A 15,974-nucleotide genomic window follows, 5' to 3' on the forward strand; every position below is an offset into this window, starting at 1 on the left:
TATTATTATTATTATTATTATTATTATTATTATTATTCATAGTGAGCATACAATTTAGCTCGATGTAGCTCTACTTAACGTATTAAATGAAATCATAAAATAAGAATATTCTTACCTTCTTCAGAATGAGAATTCCGTTCCATTCCCTCTTAGTCTGGAACAAATATCGCAGCCACTTCTCTCCACATTTTTATTTTTAAGTCACGATTCATGTAGTTCGGATCTCTTAAATTATATAGGCATGGCCTATTTTGTATTTCGATTATAAACGCCTCTGTGTTAAACACACTAACCATGATTAGAGATGGACACAGGCCAAGTTTTCAAACACAACTGAAAATTTCTCTTTGTGATTACACTTGTGGTTATCTGTTTGGGGGTGGAGTTCGAGCTTCGGAGATAGGGGCTCAAATTCAAGTTATTTCGTTGTTTCATCTTTTGCTTAAAGCCAAAGATTTTGCTTATAGATTACCATGGCACCAGCTGTCAATCAAGTGTATCACGAGAAATCACCGTGTTACATAGATTTTTCTGTGATTAGAATTTCCTTCTATTTTTGTGAATTTTCTTTTGTTATACACACACATACTTTATAATAGCAGAGTTCCATTCTCTGCACAAAGCGTCTTCCAAGCAGCTGTTTCTTGCTACAATCCCCTTGCCTGGCAACACGTCTTTCCTTTCTGTCCTTCCTTTTGAAATCTTTTAAACAGCAGGCGGTCTATTGTTCCGACCTGCACCAAATACGCTCGAGCCGACGTTTTCTCAGCGATTTTATTGCTTTCGCATTTATGTTTAGCCGCCCAGATTTAAATACATGGTCAGCGTATTTCAAGCATACGCAAGAGCAATAAAACGCTTTGCGATCGCTTCAAATAGCCGGGGTGTTAGACCAGACCAGGGAGAAGGCAAGAGACCACGTGCTGCTCGAAAACCCTTTCATCTGAGCCGTTTTTACGCGCCGTATTTACGCTCGAAGTTAAAAGCAGCCAGACTTTTCCAGCGTATAAAAATTCGGTACGTAAACGTACGCCAGGTCCCATACACTAACGTATTGACAGCTGCTAACAAGACTTGCGCATGAAATTTTATGGCTACGGCGGAAAAATACGTCAGTGTATGGCCGGTGTAACTCTTCACTCCTGTCATTTTCATATTTTCTTTCCTACAGTCGTGATTAATCCGATAGGGTAGAGGAGTGTGATTAACAAAGTAAAATCATCACCATGACAGCGCCGAACATGTATTTCAGACTTTGACCGTTTCTGATTTTGAGAATGCTCCTGCATACAATATAAAAATTACTCGGCACCATGTATATCACATCGTCATTAATTGATCATATATAATTTCTTTCTTTAAAGAAAAAAGTAAAATTTTATTGGGACTCCTAACGTTTGGGTTTCGAGCAAAACGAGCAGGAAAATTTTTAATAAATTTATTTCTTTGCAAATCGACAACAATAATGATTTAATAGGGCGCCAATTTCTTTGTGGAGCGATGCGTCGTTTACTCATTTCCAACACTTTTTCTTCTTGCTCGTTCGGCGCCCTCTTGGTATTAGCGCCCGGAGTAACCACCTAGCACGAGTCCCCTAGCTACGGCTTTGCAAAGACTGCTCAACGATGGATACAGCGATACTGCGAAACTGGAGAATTGGCTAGACGTACAGATAACGAACGAGACCTACCATACAAATGTAACCCATTTGACCATGTGCGTTTCATATGAAGTTAATTTTAAGTGAGTGAAAAATAAAAACAATAAAGAGGATTGTGTTGTCCCATGCGAATAATAGTAATGACAGGCGCTATTATTATTATTATTATTATTATTATTATTATTATTATTATTATTATTTTATTAAATGTGATTTCAGCAAAAGTAACGACGAATTACTCAGAAAACTCAAAGTAGCGATGCACAATGCGTTTTCAAAAATATCCCGTAACAGGATTTGAACTAACGATCTTTGGATTTAGAATCCCGCACATTACCGATTGTACGGAGCAATGTCACACTGGCACTCTTATCATGTGTTATCTTGTATTACTTCCTTTACAGTCCGGAATAGATCTAAAAGAGGAAACCAGACTTTGGTAAATGAACTTGCAGGAAAATACGAAACTCGTATTCCCTGATTTTACGTCTACAATATCTGTGCACAATTTAATTCACTTCGGCTCACTTCTTGCTATTCGGGCGTCAACCTTCAAAATTTTGGGTGGGAGCTTTTGCTCCTCAAAACCGTTTTTCCGCAGAAAATAAAAAATCAGTATTCGTTTATTTTTTGCCTATTGCCCACACACAAAATTTCGGAGTGTTACACTTCGGATGTGTTTCTTGAAAGTTCCTTCTCTTATGAACACCCAAAAAATACATAACAAAAACAAAGTTATTGCGGTAAAATGTAAGTTACAGTAAGCTACTGTACTTTAATTGGAGAATCTTTCTTGAGTCGAGTCAAGTTTCAAATAAAACTTGCTCCACGTTGCATCTGCCCATCCCTAGAAAGCAGGATCATCATCGTCAGAAGCAGACACGAACTAAATGTCTTTAAAGTCTACTACACAAGAGCAGGGACGGATCCAGGGGGCGATCAGGGCGATTGCCCCTCAGAAGGGGAATCTTTCTTATTTTATATATAAAGAAACCCCATTCCAGAGGTCGTAAAAGTAGCTCTAAGTAGCAGTATTACAAACCACCGAGCCCCCAGAAGTCCATCGTAGATCCGCCTCTGGACAAGAGTATGGGTGAATAAACACTTATTATTCACATTCAGTTTGCACATCTCAACAAATAAGAAATATTTTCATTCACTTCCATCTACTACTGCTTCTACTGAACTGAAACGACTTTTTATCCAAAAATAATTATTCATTTTTCAATAATTGTAAATGTTTAAGTTCCGTAATTCACTATGAATAGAGTCAACCAGAAGTTTTTGTAACGAAGAAATAACAACATGAACTGTGAAATATCTTTTCACAAACTGTCGAGGGTTGAAAGTTGACAAACTTTACTCTTTCGTTTACCGATTACCTCGAAACCCCGGTAGCCAGAACTAGCCCAGGATAGGGGACTTATATTAAGAAAATGAAAATCTCAGGAAAATGCAGAAGTCTTTTAGTCTGAGAGAAAAAAGGAATATGGCCAATTTTCTATTTTCTAGATTTTCTAATGACTATTAGAAAATCTAGAAAATCTATTAGAAAATCTATTAGAAAGTCTATTTTCTAATGACTATTTTCTAGAACATTCCACTTTAATATCACAGGAAATTCATCTTTCGGCTTGCTTGGTTGTGAAAAGTTATAGAGTGTATTGGTATACGAGTACTATGTAAAGTATGACAATCAGAAACAGAAGTAAAAGGTAAATTACAGTAATAGTTTTCTGTTAATAGTTTTGTATTCAAGAGGAAACGGAAAACCTACTTTTATTTTAACATTTTTTTCTTAAAATTTCTATTCGGGTTCACACCTTCCCCCTCAAAATTGGATACGGAAATGGAGAACTTATTTAAAATTTGATTATTGATTCCAGTATATTTCAAGCGTCACTTCTCGGGCCTGGGCCTGTGATATGTCGATATATCGCTATCGTCGATATCTATATTATCATATATCAACATTCGATATCGCAAATATATGGACATGAATATATCATTCTAAATTTTCGATATCGATATTCTTGGGGGCGGCGAGGTATACGGGGCCCCTACGACTTGCGATGGATGAAGAAATTAAACTTACTTTTTACAATATTGTTTTCTAATCATAATATCTTTATTACTACAAATTGCAATGTAAATACATCCACTTGCATATTTGCAATATTATATGGTATAATTTCTTAGGCGCCAGTACTTCTCTATTCCCTGAAAAAAGAAACAAAAAATCACGTGCAAGAGCAAGTGCTTCGAACTTTGAACTAGAATTTACCATAAGAAAGATTTTTATTTCTCTTTCTTGGAGATTACCACCCCTTTTTGTCGTTTCGGACCGCTCATTGACAAAACGTGCACGCATGATCGCTATATGCATTCATGCTCTTAGGCAGTCAGAGATTTTGATAAGGAAACGACTTTTTAATAATAATAATAATAATAATAATAATAATAATTATTATTATTATTATTATTATTATTATAACAATGGTGTTTACAACTAGGGTCCCATCTCTTTATCTTGCATCGGAGGGCCTCAATTCTGCTACGCCACTGGTGTCCCCTATTCTGTGTTTGTCTCTTTTTCGTTTTGTGTAGCTATTTATTTTTGTACTGCTAGACTTTTATATGAAACCTTTATATTATATAACTTTTTCTTTTTATGAGTTTCTTTTTTGGGTGGGGTGGGGGGAAAGAGAGAAATGCTTTCTTCTGATATCTGTTCCTTACCATTCATCTTGTTGAACTGCTTAAGTAAGTCATTTTGTAACTTTTGATGTCATCCAACTCCGTCACAATAATAAAGTTGTCATTCTTAACAATTTGTTTTATTCTCTTATTTGCAGTTTGCCACACCGATATATTTGTGACAACATTGAGGTTTAGTCCAACGCCTTTAGAATTTGCAACCAACCCAACCGCCGAGCTTTTTGGGTTGCCTGCGATTGCAGGAAAAGAAGAATTGCAGGTGGTATTGCACTTTTGGAGTCGTGTATACAAGTAAATGTATGGCAGATATTTACCCCCAGACGCAAAGCTATACATATTAGAAAAACTTTGTTATCTAAAAAGGTTCCAATTGTTTTAGATGGCGTGGCTTGCAACCAAGCACCGGTCTCTTTTTTCTGTAAAGCTTTCATACGCACAGTGTCAATTATACTTTCAGGAACTACTTCATTATCTATTACTTCATGTAATAATATTGCATTCCAACTTTTTTGTAATTCTTTTGTCTCAGAAATTTTACTGTTGTAGATCCCCTTCCAAATTTCCAAAGCCTCATCCATGTGATGTATATCCACGTTGTCAACTGAACTATTTAAAATATTGGGAGACAAGTGGACGCACCTCATGGCAAGAGGAAAGGAGTGGTAGGCTCAAGTCCGATGCTTTCCGTATGTTTAGACCTCCTAGGCGGACTGGAAGGCTTGCTTGTGTCCATTGGGTTTCGTTTAGGGAATAGTTGATTATTAGCAGTAATGCCTTTTTCAAATAATTATTTATCTGTAAAACTTTAGATGGTCTTTTCCATGTTGGAACAGTTCTTAAAAAGTACGTTAGCTTTGGAATTCCGAAGCTATTTTTGAGAAGAAAATAAGCTATGTGATTTGGCAAATTTACTTTGATTTGGTAATTACTTTGAAACAATTCATGTTTCTCGAAACGGAGATCATATCCTTCTCCGTGGAGCGAAGACCCTGATAACGATAATTCATCTGGTTGTAAAATACGTATGCCTGGCAACAGCTATTTAAATTGGGTTTCTACGTCTGTGTCTATTTTACCCGATGTGTAATAGAGTTCACATTTCGATGGATTCACCTCTAGCCCAATTTTCTTAGATTCTGCGATTAAATGCTTCATGTCCTCTATGACTATATTCGGCGATCCTCCTAGGGTTCCATCATCCAGATAAAAGGCGTTCAATTCAGAACAAAGCGCTTGGACTATCAGATGAATACCCACACTAAACAACATTGGATCTGCAGGATCTCCCTGTTGGCATCCTACTTGCGATGAGATAGTTCTTTCTCCATAAAATAATATTGATGAATAAGCATATCTTTGCCAAAAAAAAAAAAAAAAAAAAAAGGATACAGATGTGGCATAAAATATTTCACTAATTTTAGCATTGAATCTCTTTCCACCGAATTAAAGGCATTTTGTAATCAATTTTTAAGATTACTTTGTTTGCGTTTTCATTTCTCTTTATGTATGTCCGTGTGGCATGTACCAGTGTTGGGAAGTAACGTAACGCAAGTAACGCGTTACTTGTAACGCGTTACTTTTTAAGTAACGTTTCCTAGTAACGCGTTACATTTTTTCCAAAGTAACTGTAACGGTAACGCGTTACAAATTTTTAAGTAATGTCCCTAGTTTGCGTTACTTTTTTCGCGTTACATTTCGGATGAGTAACTACAATATATGTATATTTTTTTTGGAAACAAATGTTTCTTTCTTGTAAGTGAATTTCTCAGAATGAAACAATCGAGCATGAACTACATATGTCAGTGACCAACAGTCACAGATACACAGAGAAACAGATAAGTTCGTAGTGCACTTGCTGTTTTTTGAAGATGAGGACAACCTTAGGGAAATCACGTGTATTGATTGCAAGCACCCGGAAGATTTCATCGTAGATTTTGACAGCTCCAAATCAATACATTCAGTGAGTGAACTAGGAGTGCAATGATACCGGTAGTCTATTTTACTTTGATTGGTGTTGTTTTTATAAAGATGGAGAACGAAAATATTTTACCGTTCGAACATTTTACTCAGCTCTTAAGAATACTTTTTTCTTAAGAGCTGAGGATGATGGTGGACAGAATTTAAAAGTAAAGTGTCTGAAGTGCCCCGGCGGAAAATATTTATCAACAACTAGGGTGCCATAATTAACGATTTACAGTAAGGGGTTAATATGAATAAACTGTGTTCTGATGAGCAGGCCTACTTTATTACTAGAAAATAGTTTGCTGATGGTATGTAATATTTGAGTTCTTTCAGATCAGTTTGCTTATCCTAGAGTCCCGTTGATTATAGAGTAGTGTAATGTTTCTCTATATTCTGTATTTTTAATTTTACGTAACAACATTGTTATTATTATATAATTAGTTTAGCAGAATAATAATAAGCAACCATTTTTTTCTAACGCTAAGGGATGAGCACGAGTCAAGCTAAAACTCGACTCGACAAGAATTCAAGTCGAGTTTCGAGTCAAGTCAAGGGTAATATCCTCGAGTCGAGTTCCGAGCCGATTCAGTTTTTCGCGTCGAGTTTCGAGTCCAGTCGAGTTTGATAAATGGGTCGTTCGTTTTAAGTCGTCTTGAAATCATGGCCTGATTACACTGGAAAACGATAGCCATGAGAAATGTAAGCTAAACAGTAATATGGAATACTTTTAGTGTTGCTCACGATAGGGGACACTGCTTGCATCTCGTCTCGTCTCGATAGCGAGACCCCAAGAGATTTTTTATAACAAGCTGAGCTCGACTCGGCTCAACTGAGAAGATGACTCGAGCCGGCTCACTTGGGGTGAACCATCGGCTCGAGCTGGCTTGGTAGGGATGAGCCATTTGCTCGGTTCGGCTCAACTGAGCCGTGTCCGTTTTGTGAGCTGTTGGCTCGGCTCACTTCTCGGTTCGGGTCGATAGTGAATGAGCTGTGAGCCGAGCTGCTCGAGTCATTGACAATTCTAAACCCAGGCCGAGCAGTTTTGAAGATATTTGGCCAGTGCCCTATAACTTTTAACAGTATTTGGCTCGAGCCCGAATACTCAAAACCCTCAACCCAAATTCAGAAGCTCGTGAACAATGCCCTTGACTCCTAGACTTCACGGCTTCCGAGGTTGGCAATCAACTAGTTTTTTAGTATTCAAATACGAACCGCCTATCTTTCTTTTTATATACAATGTTATTATTATTATTATTATTATTAATAATAATAATAATAATAATAATAATAATAATAATAATAATAATAATAATAATAATAATAATAATAATAATAATAATAATAGCGATAGTAATAGTAGTACGGAAAATTGAAGCCATACTTTTTTCACATTTTTAAAGTTTCGGACCTAAAAGTAACGCGTTACTTTCGAAGTAAAGTAACAGTTACTTTTTGGGGGCAAGTAACGCGTTACATTTTAAGAGAAAGTAAAGTAGCTTGTGACGCGTTACATTTGTACAAGTAACTTACCCAACACTGGCATGTACAATAGCTTCATTACCTTTTTTAGTTGCAAACCCCAGTTGGTGTGGTTGTAAGTATTGAGAGCATTGGTTGTAAACGAGCGAAACAGCTATCTTGGATGCTAGTCGTCGAAAAACACATCCAACTGCTATAGGTCTGATTCCGCCATCCTTTTTTCGTAAAGCACACAAATTGGCTCCAAAAAGGTATTGCCACACGTCTTGATTTACGTTTCCATTTAAAATTTTGTTAACCAATTTCGTGATTTCACCTAGTAAAACAGACGCTGATGCTCCTGTAGATTTAGAAATTAAGTCTTTCTGGTGTTGAGGGGATAAGCCATCGATTCCAGAAGCGGAGCCACTCTTAAAATTATGGATTGTCTTGATACCATGTCTTCATTTACAAGGGGAAAAGATGTCAACCACTCTGATTGCTCCGGCATTTCTAAAACTCTGGAAGGAGACGGATGTTTGTTTTGTAGACTAACAAAAGTTTCATCACTCGAAGGAGCCAGAGAATCGTCGGATATCAGTAATCTTAAAGCACCTCTTGTATCAAAATCAGTGATTTTGGCTGTAATCAGTTTAGATAAGTCGGGTTTGATCTTCTTACTTGAAGTTGCAGGACATTCTACTACAGAAGACTCTCTTAGATTTTAATTATGTTAGTGACTGAGGACGTTGTTCGGTTTCTGGGGATTCGTAGATTATGAAAAGCAAATCTAAACAATTTCTTCCAAGAAGTTAAATCATTTTTGTTGGCACAATCACTAATAATAGAAGAAAGTTTGTCTGCTACAGCACCTCGTATGCCTCTTGGAATCCTTTTCATTACCCATATATTTGATTTTAATTTAGCCAACTCGTGCATAAAGTCTTCCGTAATTGAGTGTTGTTCCTGTGTAGCGTGTTTTCTAGTCTTGTGTATGTTATATCCTTTCTTTGTAGGGAATTTTTTATGGCATTGAGAACAATAAACTTCATTTTCGGATAAGATGGATAAATCTTGTGAACAGTTTGCATTTATAGATTTATTTTCCATTCTCATTGTTTAGGATTTGTAAAAAATCATATTTTGGATCATTAAATTCGATTTTTAACGACTGATTTTAACGACTAATAACTGACAAAAGTTTTCTGTTGAAATGCATATAATACGAAATTGATCAAAACTACACGTTGCTTCCTGGATCTCCTGCAAACAAAAAACATAGGACAAGGCACCACACGATGAAAGCAAAGCACCACACCACAACGTTCTGAGTGATGAAAGGAAGACCACGCCACACACACCCCTCAGCGCCGGCCAGCGCCCGCAGACCACACCATGCTCCCCAACCTGTTCAGAACATGCAGGCAGCCAAGATCAGACACCTCTAATCACCAACAAATCACAATTAAAACCCCAAAATTAATTAAATTTGAGAATCTCCTCAAACACGCGACTACACCGTACAACAATGATAACAACTTCAATTCTTACGGAGACAAATGGTAAGGGAAAATATGTATTTGGGATAGAATAAACATAACAATTTTCCTTGTGTAATTATTGTAACTATACATTATATAATGTACTATTTCAATTAGAACAGTCGTTTCAACATAAGCTCTCATTATCAAATAAATTGCATCACTTAAACAAAACATTAAATATTTCGGGGGGTTCGAACCCCCGAAACCCCCCCTTCGGTACGTCACTGCTTGTGCCAAGCAATGATAGCAGCAAACATTCCTTGGAACAAAGTTCAAGTGCCAAAATACCGTGCTTTTCTTTAGAAATACTGCGGGCGTCGAATTCCTGACGAATCCACTCTTCGAAAGTGTTATCTCGAAGTTTTTTATAGGGAAGCTATAGATACAATTAAGGCAGAAATAGGTAGTTCATATATATTTGGATTTCTTTGGACGAAACAACAGACGTTTTGGGACGTTGTGTAGCAAATTTAGTGATTGGAAAGTTAAGTAAAAATGCTCCATTTAAATCCTATCTTATTGCGAGTAAATTGCTGGAACGCACGAATCAGTCGACGATTGCTCGTTTGTGAACGATGGTTTTAAATTGTTGTAGCCGAGAGGAGTTCAAGAAGAAGTCCTTGTTCTCTATACAGACAGTGCAGCGTACATGTTCAAAGCGGCTAGAGCACTTACAGTTTTTTACCCTCACTTAATTCATTTCACCTGTATGGCCCATGCTCTTCAGCGTGTTGCTGAAGAGGTAAGAGACAACTTTTGCGAAGTCAATCGTTCAAAGCGGCTAGAGCACTTACAGTTTTTTACCCTCACTTAATTCATTGCACCTGCATAGCCCATGCTCTTCAGCGTGTTGCTGAAGAGGTGAGAGACAAATTTTGCGAACTAAATCAACTAGATTCTTCCATGAAAAAAAAAAAAAGTTTGTTAAGGCGCCACAACGTGTTCAAGTTTACAGAGTTCAACTGCCAGACGTGCCATTTCCTCCGGAACCTGTGCTAACGCGATGGGGCACTTGGCTACAGGCAGTACATTTCTACAATGAACATTTTCAAAAAATTAGGCCTGTTGTTAATTCATTTCCATCGAAGTCTGTTGTGTCAGCTGGCATTGCTCAGGAACTGTTTAATGACTCAAAAGTAGCGTGTGATATCGTATACATAGACAGCAATTTTGGTTGGTTACCTACAAGCATTAAAAAGCTAGAGACTGTTGGACGGTGTATTCCGGAATCCAATCATAGAGGATGCAAAGAGACTTGTGCAAGGTGTGTGTGGAGATGTAGGAGAAAAAGTTCGAAAGAAACGAAATGCAGTGCTGGAAAGAAACCCGGGTTACGACAGCCTATTGGCAGTGTGTGAGATCCTCAGTGGTGAAACAAGAACCCCCCAGAAAATATTTCCCCCAACTACATCCCCCTGTTGAAATACGCTCCTGTTACCTCATGTGATGTGGAGATATCATTCTCTGCATACAAGAATATTTTATCCGATCGCCGACAAAATTTTACTTCTGATCATTTGGAAATGTACCTTGTAACCCATTGTGCAACAACACACAGTTGAACTGCACGCACATCTTTTGTAAGTACTTTATTTCAAATTAAAAATGTTCATTAGTAGAAATATCCTTCAATCTTAGTTCAGCTGGTATTGTTTAAAAGATATAGGACTGCTTTTCCCTGCATGAAATAAATATATATAAAACAATACATTTCGTCTTAAGTTGCTTTTAGTATTTAAATTTGTATATTGCGTGTAATTCATTTCAAGATTGGGCCGTGGTGACGGATGCGCATTTAGTGTAAAAGGTTCTAGATTTGAAACGGGACCACACCACACCACAAGAGATTTCTGACGTGCAAATGCCGTATGCATTGCTTTTCTCGGGACTTTCTGTTTCTCTCTAGCCGATTCACATTTTCCTTTATTCGCGTCTGATTTTTATTATCCTGCAATCAGTCACGTCGGTGACTTGAATTAAGCAGGATAAAGTGTAGTAATTTTCCTTTTTATTTTCATAATTCGTTTAAATATTGCATACTCATACGCATGTTAATATTACGTTTTCATAAATATGTAACATATGTAATATTACATATTCTTATATAATATTACATATTTCTTACATCTTTAAGCGATTTTTGTTAAATATTTATGTACATATTTAGGGGTTGATATTACATAAAAATCCGGACTCTAGTCAACTTAAATTTGGAAAAGATCGATGCCTATTTGTATAAAGGTTAAATTAAAGAAATAAGATGTAAACAGAAGTATATTTATTGAATATATATATAATAAACAAAGCTGTGATTAACAATTTGTAGTAATTAAAATACAAACATCGTAATTATCCCTCTTTCCTTTACAACATGTAAATTTAGAATTAGCACTATGTACTGTAACATCAGCTTAGAAAGCTCGTAGAAAAATGTGTATGCAACATGATATTACGTAATTATTACTTTGGTAAGGTGGATTTTAAGTTTTGGAATTTATGAAATATTGATTTAAAAAATCAAGCGGTGTCACTCTGTTGAAGTATTGGAAGTCTGTTCCTGTGAAGTCACACCATCTACATGTGATAAGGACCTTAAAGCTTCTGCTCGTTGATGTGGAGTTAAATGATGAGCAATCTCAAGAATAGCATCCAAGGATACATCTGGACATTCCTTCAAAGATTAAAAAAAAAAAAAAAAGTAAACGTGAAATCGATTAGTTTTATTCATGACTTAAGAACTAAAATAGACATTAGAAAACGTTACATATTTGTTATTAAAATCAAAATTTACCCCTAAAAATCTGAACTTATTAAATATTCAGCATGAACTTATCAAATATATGATGTTTTAACGAACCCTATAATGTGGCGTAGGTAATTCTTCATAAAAAAAAAAAAGAAAGAAAACTATGGGATACTTTACTCTCAAAAAGAAGTTATTTGTAGAGAGTTTTTTTTTTTCAAAAACAGTTCAATTCTTTTCATTCATATTTCTAAATAAACAAAAAAAAAATCTAACAATCCTACAATGTAGCATTAACAATTTCCCATGTAAAAAATCCAGAACGGGTAGTTTGCTCTTGGCTGTAAGTTTTCTTCACACAAGGTCTTCTGAAAATGCTATAATTTGTTCACATTTCGTAAATAAATATGAACAATGGGGTACCGTACCTATTATTTACCTTGTAGGGACCATGAAGCATGAAAATCTCGAAATCTCGAATTCATTTATTTACTATCACCATAATTTATTTTCTCCAACTGACAACATAAATTAAAAATACATATATAATAAAAACAAAAAGATTTAATGTCTCATATTGGCTGCCTAGGTGTGTTGTTCCGTAGATCAGGGGACTTTTGTCTTCTTTTTTAATAAAGTGAATGGAGTACGATTTTATAAACATAAAGTATGAACATTTTACTGTTTGACATTTTTCTACATGTTAATAAAATTTAGGTATAGATTTATATATCATCATAGTATATCTGCCATTATTGGCAGATTAGTTGACACAAACAGAATTTCTATGCACCACAGTGTTCAGCTAACCTCTTCATCTTCACACACGATTTTTCTGGTTTAATATCGTCCATTAACTTGTCGTTCCTTCTTCATTTTTCCTGCCTTTCCTTCTACCGCGTTCTTCGCGACATAGTTTCTCCTCAGCCAATGCCCCGATTATATTTTCCTCCTCTTTCCAATTAGATCTAAAACCGTTTGTTTTCCATTCGACCCAGCTAATTCTTTCCATTATGCTCCAAATAATTATTTCGGAAGGTCCCAGTTTCTTATTATCGCTTTTGTGTAGTGTCTATCTTAATTCATCTTCCCATAACAAGTTTGCTTCTTCCTAAATGTTTCTTTAACCATTCATATATTTGCTTATACCTTTAAAACGCAGTTCACGTCCTCACTAATAATACTACCGAGGTACCGAGAACTAGTCACTCGTTCTATTTGGTGTCCACCTATTTCTATATTTGACACCGATCGATTCGTTCCAAACATCATTAGTTTTGTCATTCTAATATTTATTTAAACTCTTTAGTTGCCGCAGTTTTTCCTCGTGTTTTCTAACATATTATTGTTGTTTTCATGTTTCGCAGCAATCGTCATATCATCTGCAAACAGTACACACCTAATTATTATACCTCCTATCGAAATAAAGTCTTCATTATACAGGCCCTCCTTCACTATATTTTCTAGATTAAATAATTTTGGCAGAGAAAACATCCTTATGGATCTCTACTTCGAATTGCACTTCCTACTGTTATTTTTACCCTTTTCTAACACTTACTTATTGGTTAATACATAAATTTCTTATAAGTCTTCGACTTCTCTATTCCAATACAATTTCCTTTAGAATTTCCATCAACAATTCCCAGTTTCCCCGGTCAAAAATTTTATGGCTTAATACAAAGATCTGCTGTTACAGCACAAAATACAGCTATGGTCCATCAGATTTACCTACTTTACGTTTAAGTAAATTTCTTCATCAGATTTGCCTACTTCACGTTTAAGTAAATTTCTTTATTAGAGTTATTTGATGTGTAATTAGCTTAGTTTTCATAATCTTTATTTCAAAAACTAAATATAATTAAAACTACAAAGGCCGATCAGTGGCGTAACAAGAACAGGTGAGGCCCGCAGACAATGAAGGTGGTGGGTCCTTAGCTTGAAAAGTACAAGGAATCTTAGTAGTATCAGGACTCAGTTTAACATTCATTGTCGTGCACATAGAAATAACTAACGGAATTTCTAGTTATTAGCAAGCAGCCTTATACTGTGACATCAGGGTACAAAATCACGAAAAGATGCGGATTTCCCCACCACCACTAGAGGCTCCGAAGAAGTGAAATTTTATTTAACTTTCCCTTTTCACATTTGAAAAGAAATATTTCCTCCCGCCTAAGTAGGAACGATTTCGCATCCTGTGTGACATATTTGACTCTAATCCGTTATGAACTATATGAATCGTTCTAATCACCTGCTTATGCCTTGAACATTACATGTGGGCAGGGTTCTACAACACTGGTCCGCCTTACGGTGCACCACCCAGAGGACAAATGTCGAGGAAACTGACTCTCCCGGAAATGAATCCTCTCATAAATATTTGGGAGATGAAGAAATCCCAAATATTACCTCCCTCCTCCTGAAAGTGTCCCCATACAGGGAGTTCAAAAATTTCAAAAAAGGCATTTTTTTCAGTTAGAGTGATTATTAAAAATTGTCATAAAATGGTTAATATATGCACTAAAAAAAAGAAACAAATACCATTTAAAAGCTTAAAGTTTGCACTACAAGTTGTACTATATTGAAAAAACCAGTACAATAAAAATAACACTTCAAAAATTCAAATTTAAATTTAAATTTTGAATTTCGCACAGAAATATCCCTGTGAATTTATTCAAAATTGTCCAGATTGTAATCTCATATGTGTACTAAAACATCACAAAGTTGCATTTTGGACACTCAATGGGATCCGATTCAAAATTCAACATAAATCAAATATTGCAAGATATTGACTATGTGAATATCTGGGTTTAAATCGATAACCATTTGCCTATAGCTATTTACCTGCAGCACCAAAGGAATTTGAAGTGTTATTTTTATTGTACAGGTTTTTTCAATATAGTACAACTTGTAGCGTAATCTTTAAGCTTTCCAATGGTGTTTGTTCCACGTCTTTAGTGCAGATATTAATCATTTTATGACAACTTTTAATAATCACTCTAACTAAAAAAAAAAAAAAATGCTTTTTTTGAAACTTTTGAACTCCCTTGGGGGCACTTTCAGAAGGAGGGAGGTAATATTTGGGATTTTTTCATCTCCCACTGTAATAAAGCTGTGCATCAATTTTTACAAAAATCTAAGATGGTCAAGTCTGATGACTTGTTGATTTGACATGGAATGTCCTCTATACAATATCAAGAACTTCTTGCTTTCAGTGTACATTTAATTTAATGAAAAATATAGCTTCAAATGTTCTTTATAAAATTAAATTAATTAAATTACTAATGAACGTATAGTAAAATAACCTTGTTAAGGCAGAAGGTAGAATAATTTACACACGGAATTTGGTCTTCTCCCATAGAACTTTGTTATAGTTCCCACAAAACTCCCCGGCAAGCTGAGTGGGCAGGATGTCTCAAAGCTCCAGGCAAGCTAGGACGCTTGGGGTAAGTTAAAATTCTCTCAGAGTTCCAGACAAGCTAAGAGAAAGGAGTTGATCAGCCGAAACTGATGTCGATTGAGGCACAGTGTTGCCATATCCGAAGATAAAAAGTAACGTGGTTGTGCTCTAAAAGTAGCGGATTTGACATATTTGTAGCCCAAACAAAAAAGTGAATTATTTTGGAGATATATGCTTTTACTAATCATATATGATCACGTTTTAACGATTTAATAGAAACACATGGAGTTAAAAATACGTCAGATATCTGGGTTGGCAACAGTCAGGCGGTGACCAGTTTCGGATTATTGGTAGTGGTGTGTTAGGGCAAACTAGTACTACATCAAGAGCAATAGAACTGCAGTGTGAAATGAACTGGGTAGACGGTAATAGTATATAATGGGCATCTTTCCTGATTTCCAAGAAGACATGTTTGCTTAAGTCAGATTTGTAGGT

General features: G+C 35.8%; 1 protein-coding gene across 1 annotated transcript in view; it reads right to left on the bottom strand.

Moving 5' to 3' along the window:
* Window positions 1-11,603: 11,603 nt before the first annotated feature.
* Window positions 11,604-15,974, bottom strand: part of ACC (acetyl-CoA carboxylase) — a 776,633-nt gene continuing 772,262 nt past the window's right edge. The window contains exon 38 of the mRNA XM_081728639.1: window positions 11,604-12,013. Coding sequence (XP_081584765.1) covers window positions 11,870-12,013 — 144 coding nt within the window. The 3' untranslated portion in view covers window positions 11,604-11,869. The remainder of the gene's footprint in view (window positions 12,014-15,974) is intronic.

This window comes from Thermobia domestica, chromosome 10 (genome assembly GCF_964235325.1).
Source record: "Thermobia domestica chromosome 10, izTheDome1.hap1.1, whole genome shotgun sequence".
NCBI classification, from domain to species: Eukaryota; Metazoa; Arthropoda; class Insecta; order Zygentoma; family Lepismatidae; genus Thermobia; species Thermobia domestica.